At 37.5% G+C, this 14,384-nt stretch overlaps 1 protein-coding gene across 3 annotated transcripts in view; it reads left to right on the top strand.

The window, feature by feature from the left end:
- Positions 1–14,384, top strand: part of itpr2 (inositol 1,4,5-trisphosphate receptor, type 2) — a 136,462-nt gene that overhangs the window by 33,446 nt on the left and 88,632 nt on the right. For 2 of the 3 annotated variants that reach the window (XM_066705382.1, XM_066705379.1), the window contains exons 19-29: positions 143–394; positions 2,797–2,941; positions 3,081–3,228; positions 4,369–4,562; positions 5,244–5,367; positions 5,604–5,661; positions 6,023–6,115; positions 6,783–6,948; positions 8,634–8,801; positions 13,712–13,801; positions 14,186–14,311. In XM_066705382.1, the coding sequence (XP_066561479.1) occupies positions 143–394; positions 2,797–2,941; positions 3,081–3,228; positions 4,369–4,562; positions 5,244–5,367; positions 5,604–5,661; positions 6,023–6,115; positions 6,783–6,948; positions 8,634–8,801; positions 13,712–13,801; positions 14,186–14,311 (1,564 nt within the window). The remainder of the gene's footprint in view (positions 1–142; positions 395–2,796; positions 2,942–3,080; positions 3,229–4,368; positions 4,563–5,243; positions 5,368–5,603; positions 5,662–6,022; positions 6,116–6,782; positions 6,949–8,633; positions 8,802–13,711; positions 13,802–14,185; positions 14,312–14,384) is intronic. The other variant, XM_066705381.1, reaches the window with a different exon arrangement.

Raw genomic sequence — 14,384 nt, 5'->3', positions numbered from 1 at the left:
TGCTCTTGTGTAAACGTCCGTACACCCATAGAACAACGGGCAATGGGTCTGGCCACTACCTTAGAAGGAATCGTTTGAAGGGTTTTAATTTTTGAAAAAGTGTTACAAACCATACCATTCAGAACCCGGTCTATCGTCTCAGGTACCAGCTGAACCTGTTTGCCAAGATGTGTCTGGACCGGCAGTACCTGGCGATCAACCAGGTTTCTAGTCAGCTGTCGGTGGACCTGATCCTGCGCTGCATGTTTGATGACAGTCTGCCCTACAACCTGCGTGCTTCCTTCTGCCGCCTGATGCTCCACATGCATGTCGACAGAGACCCCCAGGAGGCAGTGGTGCCAGTGCGCTATGCCAGGCTGTGGACTGAAATCCCCACTGAGATTACCATCCAACAGTGAGTGCTAGTGCTGCAACTTTTAACTATTAAAATTGTTTAATGTTCTATCTATGTATTTTTTCAATTAATTGAATAATCAATATACAGCATTATTGAAGCTTTTAATAATTTTATACTTATCATAGCCATCCCTTATTAATGCCATAATTAAAACCTTTACATGATGTTACAAAATACAGACTGTGTGTATATTATATACATGCAGCATTGTGCCTAGATACTACATAAAAAATATGAAGCGAGAAACCAATTAATATAATTCAAATTACAAAATATTGAATAAATCAATTATATAATGTTATTTAGTTTACAGGCAGTGCATTAATAATAATAATTGTAAACAAATTGTTTGTATTCTGCATCATTGTATTCTAACGGGGTAAGGTGCTGGGAAAAGCTGTGCACACAGGGAACTACATTGATGTCCCAAAAGACTCCAGCTCCCAAAATGCAGAGCCATAATAACAGGAAGCCCAGCTCTCAGTCAGTAACACAAGATGCAGGCAAAGATTTTGTAGAAGACAGACTGATGCAGGAGAGCGCAATCACTCAAAGGTTACAAACCAAGTGTCTGAGTAACATTATAAAAAGTCTCTTGTATTAAAAAGCGGAGGTGTGGTGTTTTTGTCGTTCAATCTTTAGTCACAGTTCTGATGGATCTGAAACATTAGCTCTAATAATATAAATACATTTGACAATACAGTACACAGGTTTATCTATTGTTTACCATGAAAACAAAAAACACATTATTTTTCTTAAATGTCTGTTCACGTTTTGCTAACTGTTACACTTAGGGTGATCATCAGTCCTGCATTTTAAGTGATTATTTTCAGATAATTGTCAGACAAATCGTTCAGATGTCCTGGTTTTGTTAAGCACAAAATGAGAGAACACCTGGATGATAAGCTAACACAAACACAAATAAAAGATAAAGATAGCAATAGCTATTCTTGGCAAAAAAACAAACAAAAAAAACATGGTCACTTTGAGAAAGGCAGGAAATAGCGCTGCCATTTGCTTTATGAACCCTAACCCCTTAACAGTTTCACATATGTTTCTGTGCTGTAAAACGTCTGTATAATACAACAACATGAAGGTACATAGTAAATTATATTTCTAGTTCAAATTGATGCAAAAGTAATTGATAAATATAAAAGTAAAACTTACCAAGTGAGATCTTCCTCCGAATTACGTCCACTGAAGACGTTTCCGTTTTAAGAGCTCCAACATTGAAGACGTACTATTATGAAAAGCCAGCTCTTTCTTACATAGTAAACAAGATACTGTTGTTGTTGATTGGCCTTTTAAAGTAGTCCCAGATGACAGAACTTTTGCTTTTAGGTTTGTTTCCTGCAGAGGAACTTAATCGACAATTCCTTTTTACAGTCGACTAATTTTATTTCTCGATTATTCGAATACTTTGAATAACCATTGCAGCACTAGTGAGTGCTCTTCCCCCTCTCCTCTCCCTGCTCAGTGTCCACGTGTCCACGTCCACTGAACATGTGTATAATGTGTAACATATTTACATTTATTCTGATGATGGTTACATTCTTTGTTGAATGCTTCGAATTTTTGTACACATCCAGACACTACTGAAACAACTGGGAACAGACGCACCGAATAGAGATGAACTAAAACAATTGACTTAATTCGCTGCTCTTATGCAGCAGTTTAACTTGTTTCTTTCTTTACACAGTATATTTTTAAGCTGAACCCTTTTCTTACTACACTTCAAATGCAGCTTTCCTACATACATTCATACATACATACATGTAGATGACCTATTTTACTAAGGTTTTCCCATTAATAAATATATGTGATTCTTTTAAAAATCAAGCATAACTAGTGAAAGCATTGTGTAAAAATGCATAATAGGTGAAATGAGATTCATTTTTATAGAAAAAGTATTTACACCTGAAGGAACCTGCAGGATCTTGGTCTAGATCTGTTCATGCTGAGGACTTTTTTTGAACGAGGCAGCAAAGGCTCATTGGTAGAACTTGATGGGATTTCAATATAAATTAAGCATTCAAATAAACAGGAGTTTCACATGTAACTGCATGGGGCTTTCTGGAGCTTTTGAAGTAAATGAAGATGGGTGTCATGTAGTCAGTCTAACTTGTGGTGAAATGGCTACATTTGTTATAAATGTGTATTTGTAATGCAAAGCAAGTATTTGGTTTCTTTCCTGTCTTGTGAAATCCTCTTGACACTTGTTCTACCTTGAGCTGTTTCCATTTGATAAGTAAGAGACCCAGTGCTGCTGATAACCCCATTCTTTTTAATTGGTATGCTGAAGCATGAAAGCGTTTGCTTACAAATGAATAAACTAATGAGGAACCACAGGTTGTCTGCATCTGATTTAATGTTGCTGTATTATTGATTTTGTTCTCTAGATACGAGCTGTTCATAGATGCCTCCAGAGATGACATGAAGAAAAAGTTTGCCCAGACAATGGATTTTGTTGACGATTACTTGAAAGATGTTGTCAGCCAGCCTTTTCCATTTGGTAACAAAGAGAAAAACGAACTCACTTTTGAGGTGAGTCTGTACACTTCGGTTACATCCAGAGAGTTGATAGGGACATTCAGCAGCACAACTTCACCTTCAAAATGCTTTTTCACTGCATGCATTGATCTCATAAAAGGCATTTTTAACATTTACTTATTTTTCCTTCCAGGTGGTGCATTTGGCTCGTAACCTCGTCTACTTTGGCTTCTACAGCTTTAGTGAGCTTCTAAGACTGACCAGGACATTGCTTGCGATTTTGGATATCATTCTGCACCCTGTATCGGTCATGCCAAAACTGAGCAAATGTCCTGAGGGAGGTAAGCAGGACTGACGGAACTGAGAATTTTGCACAGAAATGTGAATTTCTGTGTTTTTGCTTTTGCTGAACAAAAGGCTCGTCCGTGGGTTCAGTGTAACATTGTAACAAAAACAAAAGTGGGCAGGCAGGATATTATGATGTAAATGAGAAGTCTGTACATCAGATTTTAGATTTTACAACAATCAATTTGTGCAGATGGAGCAGCATGCCTTTGACCAATTCCACGATTAGCTTGCGATCAATAATAATAAAGATGCAATATGTTTGCATACGTTGCTGGTCAAGCTTCTTACTCACAATATGGCTAATTTTTTACATCGGAAGAACAAGTACCGTGGTACCGAACGAAACCAAAAAGAAAAACACTTATACCGTTTTAATTGGAAGTGTGCCAGTGACTGTGAACAAAACACCAACACGGACATACTGAAGTGATTTCAACTTTGCGGGAAAAGTCTTGTCCTGCAGTCTGTGCTCAGGTCTGGGTGGTGATTCAAATTAATATAACAACATATTGGAATAAGAAAACATATTAATTGAATTTTATGGGAACCAATTATGCCTTACTTGATGTAATTCAGCTGAACTTTGCTTATCAAAAGTGTCCATACCGTATCCATCCCTTGGTTGGAAATGTAAATCAAGTTACGGTCACAGAATGGTGAAGCTAAACAACTTGTCTCACTTTGTGACAGACTCAGTAAGCAACAGATATATTCATTTTAAAAGTTTAATATTTTTTCTTAGTGCACATACATTATTTAGCCTGGATCTATATCCTATTAAAATGAACTCTAACAAACCAGATTTTGTAGTACTGTACTATACTGTTAATGTCTGTCTTGTTTTAGAATGAGTATATGGATATGTCCAGTCATGAGGAAGAAAGCTTTAAAGTGCTACACGGAAAGGCAGTTTTTCAGTGTGTTGCGATTAATCTTCCCCCTATTTTTTTAAAATGCCTTCTGTTCTTTAATCATTGTTCAATGCTGAAAAGTTTAATTTGGTTTTGAAAGTCTCCCCTTTGGAACATTGGGCTATTGTGTGGTAGGGGCCTTGAGCACTGCAGAGGTGAGGGCTGTTTTTTTTTATGGTTGTGAACCTCCTCTGCACTCTTTACATGTTGTCTTTGGTGCAGGTAACAATGTGATCAGGACGATCCACGGCGTGGGAGAGATGATGTCTCAGATGGTGCTGAGCAGGGGCCCCATCCTGCCCATCAGTATGCCCGACTCCCAGCCCACTCTTCGCCAGGGCAAACCCGTCACACACCCGGACTGTGAGGACGTCATGGTCATGGACACCAAGCTGAAAATCATCGAGATACTCCAGGTAAGGGCCTGCCTGCTGTGCTGCCACCCAACCCAATGAGGACGTAAGTGTGGGAACGTTTTGGGGAAATATAAAAAATGCTTGTTTGCCAGTTCTCTCATAGTTCTAGGTACATGTAGGGAGTGGAAAAGGGTGGTATTAAATTGTGCAGCCTTTCTGTAGGGTTTTCTCTTTCTTCTTAGCTGAAGTTTTGAATGTACTGAATGTATTTGACTGAGAAACTTTATATTATTATTGAGTATATTTAAATTAATGTGTTTTTAATGTAGTAATTTTGTGTATATATATTTTCCTGTCTGTTGTTAATTTGCCCCTTTAATTCACAAAATTAAATTATAGTTGACCGTAAGGGTCAGATTCTGAGGTCTGTTAATGATATAAAAAAACATTTTAATAAACATTATCTTCCATTTCTTTAAAATACAGCATGAACAGGTTAAGAGCTTTGAAATAAAGCTGCATGTGATGTGTCCTACACTTTTCCTTAATTATTTAATGGTGTTTTAAGCTTAAAGGCCTTTAAAACAAAACAAATTACAAGTGTTTATGAGCACTGAAGGTGATAGAATGAATGGACTTTTCATATATAGTTCATTTATTCTACCATTAGGTCCCCTTGACGTTTCTCCTGATATTTGCATCCTCGGCCTGTATTCTCATTATAACAGAGGTTTCCTACAGTTTATTCTCAGTGTGCGCTTGGACTACCGGATCACCTACTTGCTCTCTATCTACAAGAAGGAGTTTGGAGACAACTGCATACCTGACAGCTCTTACTCAGTGTCAGACAGCCAGTTCCCATCTGGTGAGGATGACTTCTCAAGCTGTATCTTTTGGTGGAGGACCTATTTTCAAAACATTGCTTTCATCCTTGGTTTCAGATGGACATAAAAGCAAATGTGCAGTGTATAATACTAATCATTTCCTTAAAGCATGTCATCTGGGCAGTCTTTAAGAACTCTCCATAGGGATATATTCTCTGTAACTACAACAGCTGTGTCCTGGTAGAATTGTATTAAAATAATCCTTTGTCTACTTCAGTTTCAGATCCTGACATAAATAAGATTGCAGCTCAAGCAGAAACTATGTTTGCCGGAAGGTGGGTTATAAACAGATGGAGACATGCTTGTCAAATTATGGTGCAGTCAGTGTCTGGTGCGGGTTCTGAAATAATGTAAACGTGCAACGTAAAGAAAATGTTGCTGCGTAAAACCAGATAATCGTAAAGTGTGCAAAAATATCCCGTAGTATTGCTTATTATAATCATTATGCTAAGCTGTGAGAAACTGTTGGTTGACTCAGAATTGATTACCGAGTAAAAAATATAGTTGTAAATTGCTGAGCACATTTTTATCAGTTCACCCCCGCCCCCCTCAGTTTTTTTGCACCGTAATTCTGAGTCCCACGTTCTGCAATTACTGACTTTGTTTTTGAGGCTCAGTAATTCTCTTCTTCTTAAGTTTTCATGTTGAGATGGGAATGCAGTCAAACTCGAGTAAAACTCCGGAAGAAAAAGAGCAAATCCTGTCTACAAGGTCAAAAGATGATTTTTTGTAAGTCTCAGGGCACATACAATTCACCACCCATGCACCTAAATCTACAGTAACCCATACTGAATGCATTCTCGCTGTGTTCCAGGGCTGGTTCTAAATTAATGGTTTTGTTCTTTATCTTTAATTCAAGAAAAAAAGTCATTTGAAAATTTACATTTTCTACCAGGATCAAAAATCACACATACTAAAAAAAAAACTGATTAGATACATGTTCATGCATTATCATTTTCAACCTTGGGTATAAATTTACAAATGAACCATGCTCGTTGTTTCAAGCGAAATCCTCAAGGTAGTAATCTCAATCTGCCACTGTACCGTTTAATCTGATCTTAATCGCTTTCCTCAATGTCTGTGGGTTTTTTGAAATGAGGGGAAAATGATACGACTGCTACCTCTTTCTTCGTGACGCTCATTAATTGCTGATGCTTAACAAGGATTCTTGTTCCCACTTATGTCAGATATCCTTCAGCTATGAAATCCATCCTGTAGATCTTTTTAGCCCCCCGCATTTCCCTCCTGAATCAAGGGAGGAATATTTGAATAAGTACGAGTAGTAAAATCCCCATTGTGTTTGTTCCAGTAGGGATGTCATGATGCGTCTTGTAGTCTCTTTTCATTGCCAAGTCTGGTATGTTCTAAGCCCCTGTGCTCTTGGCCATTGTTGCAGTAAAGAGAAGAGTGCGGTGGAGCTGGATGATGAAGGGGGGCGAACGTTCCTTCGGGTTCTGGTCCACTTGATAATGCACGACTACCCACCCCTGGTGTCCGGAGCCCTGCAGCTGCTCTTCAAACACTTCAGCCAGCGAGCAGAAGTCCTCCAGGCCTTCAAGCAGGTTTGTTCTCACTATCTCCTCCAAAGCTCCTATTTCCCATTTTTAACAGCTCTAGGATTGTAATTGAGATATGTGTAGGTGTCTCTCACAGGAGAGATACAAACTGTTATACTGAACAACTTGCTCGGGGGGTTCTGATGAAGGTCACTTTTATTTTAAGGTGAGATAATGTCACTGCTATGGAAAAGTCTGTGGGGTTTGAACAAGCTCTGAGCTTCAGCGTTGAGGTCAAAGGCAGTACGGCACCTCCATTTCTAATTACATTACCAGTTCATTCTGTACATTTCCATGAAGTATGAGGGTGTTTTTCTGTACTGTGTATGTGCTTAAATGAACTAATAAACATGCCAGAAGAACTTGCTGTCCACGTGAATACCTTACAGACTGGAACATCGTGCAAAGCTGCAGCAGTGCGTCTTGTTTTCTTTGGCTTAAGTGGGTGTATCTCAGAATACTTTAACTACTAAGAAGCAGTGCCTGAGTGTTCCTTTTTTCAGGTGGATTAGTTTTAAAAGCTTTGCCAGATACTGCCTCCGATTATTATCAGGTTTTAATTTTTTTTATCCTGCCATGGAGACTAGTCATTTGTCATTTTGCAAATCTGAGCAGAGTATCCCACCTCTGTTAGAAGTCCAGTGCAGTTACAGGTTTCCATTCTAGCCGGAATGTAATATATCCATTGGGGTGAGCAAATGCATCCGATTTGATTTTGTACAGAAACCTAATTAAATGTATTACGATAGCGAAAACTCAGGGAAACTCATTTCACTGTTTTAAACCAAATAAATAATATGTACATTAAAAAAAAAAAAAAAAGTACTTTTGTTCTAGATTTTTTTTTTTGTTCTTCTTAGCCACATTAAACTAACCTATAAAAATAACATTAAAAATAATGAATTTCAGATATTAAGTAGAAATGTTATATTTAATCAGTTTCTCTCTTCTCTGTGGTTCATATTTTCGAATTGTCTGCCAATTGTGTTGCCGGGGGGCAGAATTGTGTTTTGTGAATTAGTAAGTTCAATGTTTGCATCATTCCATTATGGGACTGTTGTCATGATTTTATGTCAGCCATAAGAAGGTAATTAATGATAAATTTGTCAAGCAGAGTGATAATGTCTGAAAACTTGCCAACACTCTTCCAACACAATGTAAACTTACGTTAATTAAAAATGGACGAATGATAGTTAAACTTCTACTTGTGAATTATCTTAATAATTTAAAAAGGTGTCAACGTATTTATTCAGCCATTGCATTACGATTTTGAAATTATTAATTCAGAAGATGAATTTATCTCCAAAGAATTACTATAGATGTATTTAAAAGAAACAAATTAATGTTTGAAGCTCAAATTCCTAAACACCATTGGGCATTCCTTTTATTATCTGTACAACAGTCAACAGCTCATTTGTAATATTTAATGGGTTTTCTCTGTCTGAGAATGAAATTCCTTAAAATGAATTCCTTTTTGCTAATTTAAAAAAACATAACGAGATTTCCTTTAATTTGCGAATATTTTTTCCTCAATGCTCTGCAGTTTCAGGCTTGTTCCACTACCCTTTTGCAAACCACTAATCTGAAGAAGCTGAAGATAGATACTGCAGAGCTTTTGCATCCAGTAAGCAAAGCTGGTCAAGGCATGGAGGCCACAAAACAGGTTGTTGATATCTGTGTTTATATTTCAGGTCCAGCTTTTGGTTTCTGAACATGATGTAGAGAACTACAAACAAATAAAAACAGACCTGGATCAGCTGAGACTGACGGTGGAGAAATCTGAGCTCTGGGTGGAAAAGAGCAGCGGCTATGGCAGTGAAGACATTGGAGATGGCCAGACCAAAGACCAGATTCACGAGGTGAGCCCAGAAGAAAAGCAAGCCCTGAGAAATTGTGCAAGAAAAGAGGCAAGGAAAATTATTTGAGAGAAGTAATCAATGGCTATATTTAGGCTTCCAGGTAGTTATTGTTAGTAGTGGAATTTGTCAGAGGTGGAAAGAGTACTGAAAAATCCTACTGAAGTAGATGTACTGTAACTTTGATGAAATTTTACTCAAGTAGAAGTAAACATACTGGTATAAAAAATTCTCAAGTAAAAGTAAAAAGGAGCTCATTTAAAAAGTACTTGGAGTACAAGTTACATAGTTACTTTTAACAAAGCCTTGTCACATGATCTCCAAGCAAACACTAACACTATATGTATATGTATATGTGTATGTGTGTGTGTGTGTGTGTGTGTATATATATATATACACTCACCTAAAGGATTATTAGGAACACCTGTTCAATTTCTCATTAATGCAATTATCTAACCAACCAATCACATGGCAGTTGCTTCAATGCATTTAGGGGTGTGGTCCTGGTCAAGACAATCTCCTGAACTCCAAACTGAATGTCTGAATGGGAAAGAAAGGTGATGTAAGCAATTTTGAGCGTGGCATGGTTGTTGGTGCCAGACGGGCCGGTCTGAGTATTTCACAATGTGCTCAGTTACTGGGATTTTGACGCACAACCATTTCTAGGGTTTACAAAGAATGGTGTGAAAAGGGAAAAACATCCAGTATGCGGCAGTCCTATGGGCGAAAATGCCTTGTTGATGCTAGAGGTCAGAGGAGAATGGGCCAACTGATTCAAGCTGATAGAAGAGCAACTTTGACTGAAATAACCACTCGTTACAACTGAGGTATGCAGCAAAGCATTTGTGAAGCCACAACACGTACAACCTTGAGGTGGATGGGCTACAACAGCAGAAGACCCCACCGGGTACCACTCATCTCCACTACAAATAGGAAAAAGAGGCTACAATTTGCACAAGCTCACCAAAATTGGACAGTTGAAGACTGGAAAAATGTTGCCTGGTCTGATGAGTCTCGATTTCTGTTGAGACATTCAGATGGTAGAGTCAGAATTTGGCGTAAACAGAATGAGAACATGGATCCATCATGCCTTGTTACCACTGTGCAGGCTGGTGGTGGTGGTGTAATGGTGTGGGGGATGTCTTCTTGGCACACTTTAGGCCCCTTAGTGCCAATTGGGCATCGTTTAAATGCCACGGCCTACCTGAGCATTGTTTCTGACCATGTCCATCCCTTTATGACCACCATGTACCCATCCTCTGATGGCTACTTCCAGCAGGATAATGCACCATGTCACAAAGGTCGAATCATTTCAAATTGGTTTCTTGAACATGACAATGAGTTCACTGTACTAAACTGGCCCCCACAGTCACCAGATCTCAACCCAATAGAGCATCTTTGGGATGTGGTGGAACGGGAGCTTCGTGCCCTGGATGTGCATCCCACAAATCTCCATCAACTGCAAGATGCTATCCTATCAATATGGGCCAACGTTTCTAAAGAATGCTTTCAGCACCTTGTTGAATCAATGCCATGTAGAATTAAGGCAATTCTGAAGGCGAAAGGGGGTCAAACACAGTATTAGTATGGTGTTCCTAATAATCCTTTAGGTGAGTGTATATATCTATCTATCTATATATATATATATATATATATATATATATCTTTTTTTTCCTCTCAATTATGGCCAGAGCGCAGAGGTATGTAACAAAGTAACGGTTCTATTGATTTAAAAGTTTGTTGTTATTATTATTTCTAAATGGCTGTAGCTGATATTTAAATAAATAAATACAAATAAAATGACAATACCAACTTACCTAGAACACAAAGAAATGTTGATATAACTTTATTGTTAGTTTATTGTGGGTAACATCACAGGTCAGGACAGGAGGCTGTATTTGGGACAGACTAAAACGAATGACAAAACGTATTGCCCATAGACTATAATGGGGAGTGGGATGCCCATAGACTACAATGAGGACAACAGAAGGACAATCTATATCTCCAAATCCCACACAGGAATCCTAAAATTCTGAATACACTTTCTTTAAAATAACCTCATATAAAACATAAAAGTGGAATGACATGGAATGACAGCTGCTTTCTATGGAATGACATGCCTGGAATATCGAAAATGCAATGAAAACATAGCACAAATAGGTTTGACTGCCTATATATATAGAGAGAGAGAGAGAGTGATATTGTTATCTACATGTATGTACACTGCAAGTTCAACCTTATCTGAAAAAATAAACTGTGTAAATGGGCAACTGTATGTAACATAATGCAATATAAAGAATATTAATAAGCAATTAACAGCATTAGACATCAGCATTATGATAATTAACTGATTAACTTCAGAAAATTGTATTGTTAATCAATTTATTCACAGCAATTAACATTCAATAAGTAATTTCAATTTTATTCCATTATGCCATATTTAACATTTATTCCATAGAAAGTAGCTGTCATTCCATGCCATTCCACTTTTATGTTTTATAGGAGGTTATTTTTAAGAAAGTGTATTCAGGATTTTAGGATTCCTGTGTGGGATTTGGAGATATAGACCGTCCTTCTGTTTTTCCCATTGTAGTCTATGGGCATCCCACTCCCCATTATAGTCAATGGACATTCAATTTTGTCATTCGTTTTAGTCATTTTATTTTACAGAAACATCAAATTGCTATTAAGTACTGGTTTGTAATGTGTGATATTGTCTGATATTTCGTCAACATTGCTGAATGATGTATTCATTGTGATCGTATGAACATTTTTAGCATTGGGATTACAAGACAACTCGTTTTAGAGTAAACTATGTATACTATGTGAAAAGGCTACCTTCTAGCAGTATATCCATTGCAAGAACGTGAATTATGTGTGGAATTGGCTTAATTATCATGTTTTGCCATGGAGCTCTTCAAATGTTTGCTCACTAATAGGAGTGTAACAATTTCCCACATTTTCAATTTGGTTCAATTTTCGATTGTAGTTGTTATTTTTCTTCACACACTTGTCTCCAAATTAATAAGCTTTTTTGACAAAAATCAAACAATTATTTTAACCCTGCCAGCCAGGAAATCAACAATAACAGTATTAACAGTAAGGGCTTATGGACTAAGTAGTTCTAGATTTGCATGAACAGTTTTTCTGGAGTTGTCATGATTGAATTCCAAGGAACGTTAGAAACTTGCTGCTCCGATCAGGACAGGCAGACAAGAACTATATCAGCTGCGATTATTCAATTGTGTATCAAAACGTGCACATATACATACACAAGAATAATATTAATAAAACATATAAATTGGTATGCACATATCTTAGAAGACATATACAATTATAAAGCAAATAACTAGTATAAAATTAGCATGAAACTGAAATGTTACATAGCCTAGTATTATGCAACGTGAAAGCGCTTTGAAATGGCTCCGTCTCTAGTATTACAGCTGTGTACATCAATGCAGTAAACACGCTTTTCAAGACTACAGTGCCCTATATAAAATAATCCAGTAGTTTCACAACACCGATTAGCGTTGGGGTGGGGGGAATGTGATTTTATTAGATTTTGGCTTATTCTCTTGGCTACGGGACTGACGGTCTAGAGTAGGTCCGAACCGTCAAACCCCCTCAGGGACTGAGCCAAGGAACTGCTGCAGAGGCGGTTGGTGACAGAGGAGGTGGTGGGATGCGAGAGAATGAAGTGCTGGGGGTGTGTGTTGATGACGGGGTATTTATGCACTTTGACCGGAAGAATGTGTGATGACATTGGAGTTGTTCACTCCCGAAATTAATTTATAAATTCCACTTAGCATCAGACAGGTGACTGATCAAACATTGATCCAGAGACCTGGGAATGCAATGTGATAGAGATTGAATTAGAAACTTGCTTAGCTGATCACAGGGCAGGCAGACGAGAGCTATAGCAGGTGCAAATCTGTTAATAAAATTAATAATGACAATAATATATAAATTTATGACTTGTAGAAAATCACGTTTCAGGAATCAACACGATTATAACTCTTTCACAATGACTGACTAATTTTTATTACAAAGCTCAGATTGTCAGCTATATTGTATTCAATATATCCTACCGCATAAACTGCAGGTTCTGCGGTTGGAGAAGAAAGTGTTTATGACTTATTACAGTTGAGGAGTTCACAGCTGAAATGCTGTATAGGTATTTAATTCAAATATTTTGTGAGATTGAAGAACGGATAAGCGGGAGAGATATTAACTGTGTGCTGTCGTTTTGTTTTTTCTGATACTTGAATTAATATTGGTTTGGCGAAGCCAAATAGATAAATGTATAATCATGACCCCGTCTTTAAATTTGATGGTCGAAATGAAATGCTTGCTTCGATCGATCTACGATTTTGATTAAAAAATGTTCACCCTACTGACTAATACTCGTGGCTATATAGTTAACTTTCCTCACTACTGCTGGACTGGAGGACTGACTGACCATAACATCACGACACACACTGATTGGCCTGCTGAGTGCTGTGGGCGGGATGCTGGACATTTGAATGTATTGCTCCTTCATTTATTGGTGTTTTTGACATCATCCACATTTTTTTTCCCCATAACAGCCTGTAATGAATGCCTTTTTAAAATTAGCGAAGTACAATACTTAACACAAAACATACTTAAGTAAAAGTAAAATTACTTTTGTAATTCGTTACTTTCCATCCCTGGAATTTGTATTTCATTTTCATTATTCTGTTTCTATGAGGGTCTGCAGGGCTTTCTCCGAGTTTCAAGTAGTACATGGAGACAAAAAAAATGTTGACGTAAAGATTTGCATTACTGATTTGTGTTTGAAATATGAAACATGGTCTTTTTCATTTTAAAAGTAATATGGCGAAAGGCATAGTGCCTGTTCTTAAATGTACTTGTCCTGGATTTGTGATAAACAGGAAGCTGGGATCCTGAGTCCTGTACAAGATGGAAATAAGAAGCCTCAGATTGACAGCAATAAAGCCAACAACTATAAAATTGTCAAAGAGGTTGGTCTCTCTGTAGTATATATTTTTTGTAAATTTCTGTCACCTATTCAAGTTCTAAATTGGTAATATCTGATTTAACTTAGTAACCAGAAATACAAACATTTCAATATGTATTGTAATGGTAACATTATTTTACCTTTTATATGCGTGTATGTGTATGTATATATAATATATGCGTTTCTGTGTGTGTGTGTGCGTGCGTGCATGCATGCGTGCATGTATGTATGTATGCATGTAATATACGTTTTTATTTTTAATATCAATCGATCCCCCCCCCCCCCCCCCCAGTTAAAACACAGTCTATTAGAATGTAAAATGGTACATAAATATCAATAGTATATGTTTGTTCTTGAATGCTAATGTTTTAAATTCTCTTCACCCCAGATTTTGAACCGTTTGAGCAGCCTGTGTTATACGAGTAAGAAGAGCCGGGTTCAGCAACAGAGATTGCTTAAGAACATGGGCGCCCATACTGTAGTGCTGGACCTTCTGCAGATACCTTATGAAAAGGTGAGTCTCTTACTACAAAAGAGCTGCACAGTTATTATGGCTCAAAAGCACAGATGTGTTATTTTACATCTGT

Source organism: Amia ocellicauda, chromosome 5 (genome assembly GCF_036373705.1).
Source record: "Amia ocellicauda isolate fAmiCal2 chromosome 5, fAmiCal2.hap1, whole genome shotgun sequence".
Lineage (NCBI taxonomy): Eukaryota > Metazoa > Chordata > Actinopteri > Amiiformes > Amiidae > Amia > Amia ocellicauda.
Note: the sequence above shows the minus strand (reverse complement) of the source record. Positions and strands in the feature narration are given on the sequence as shown.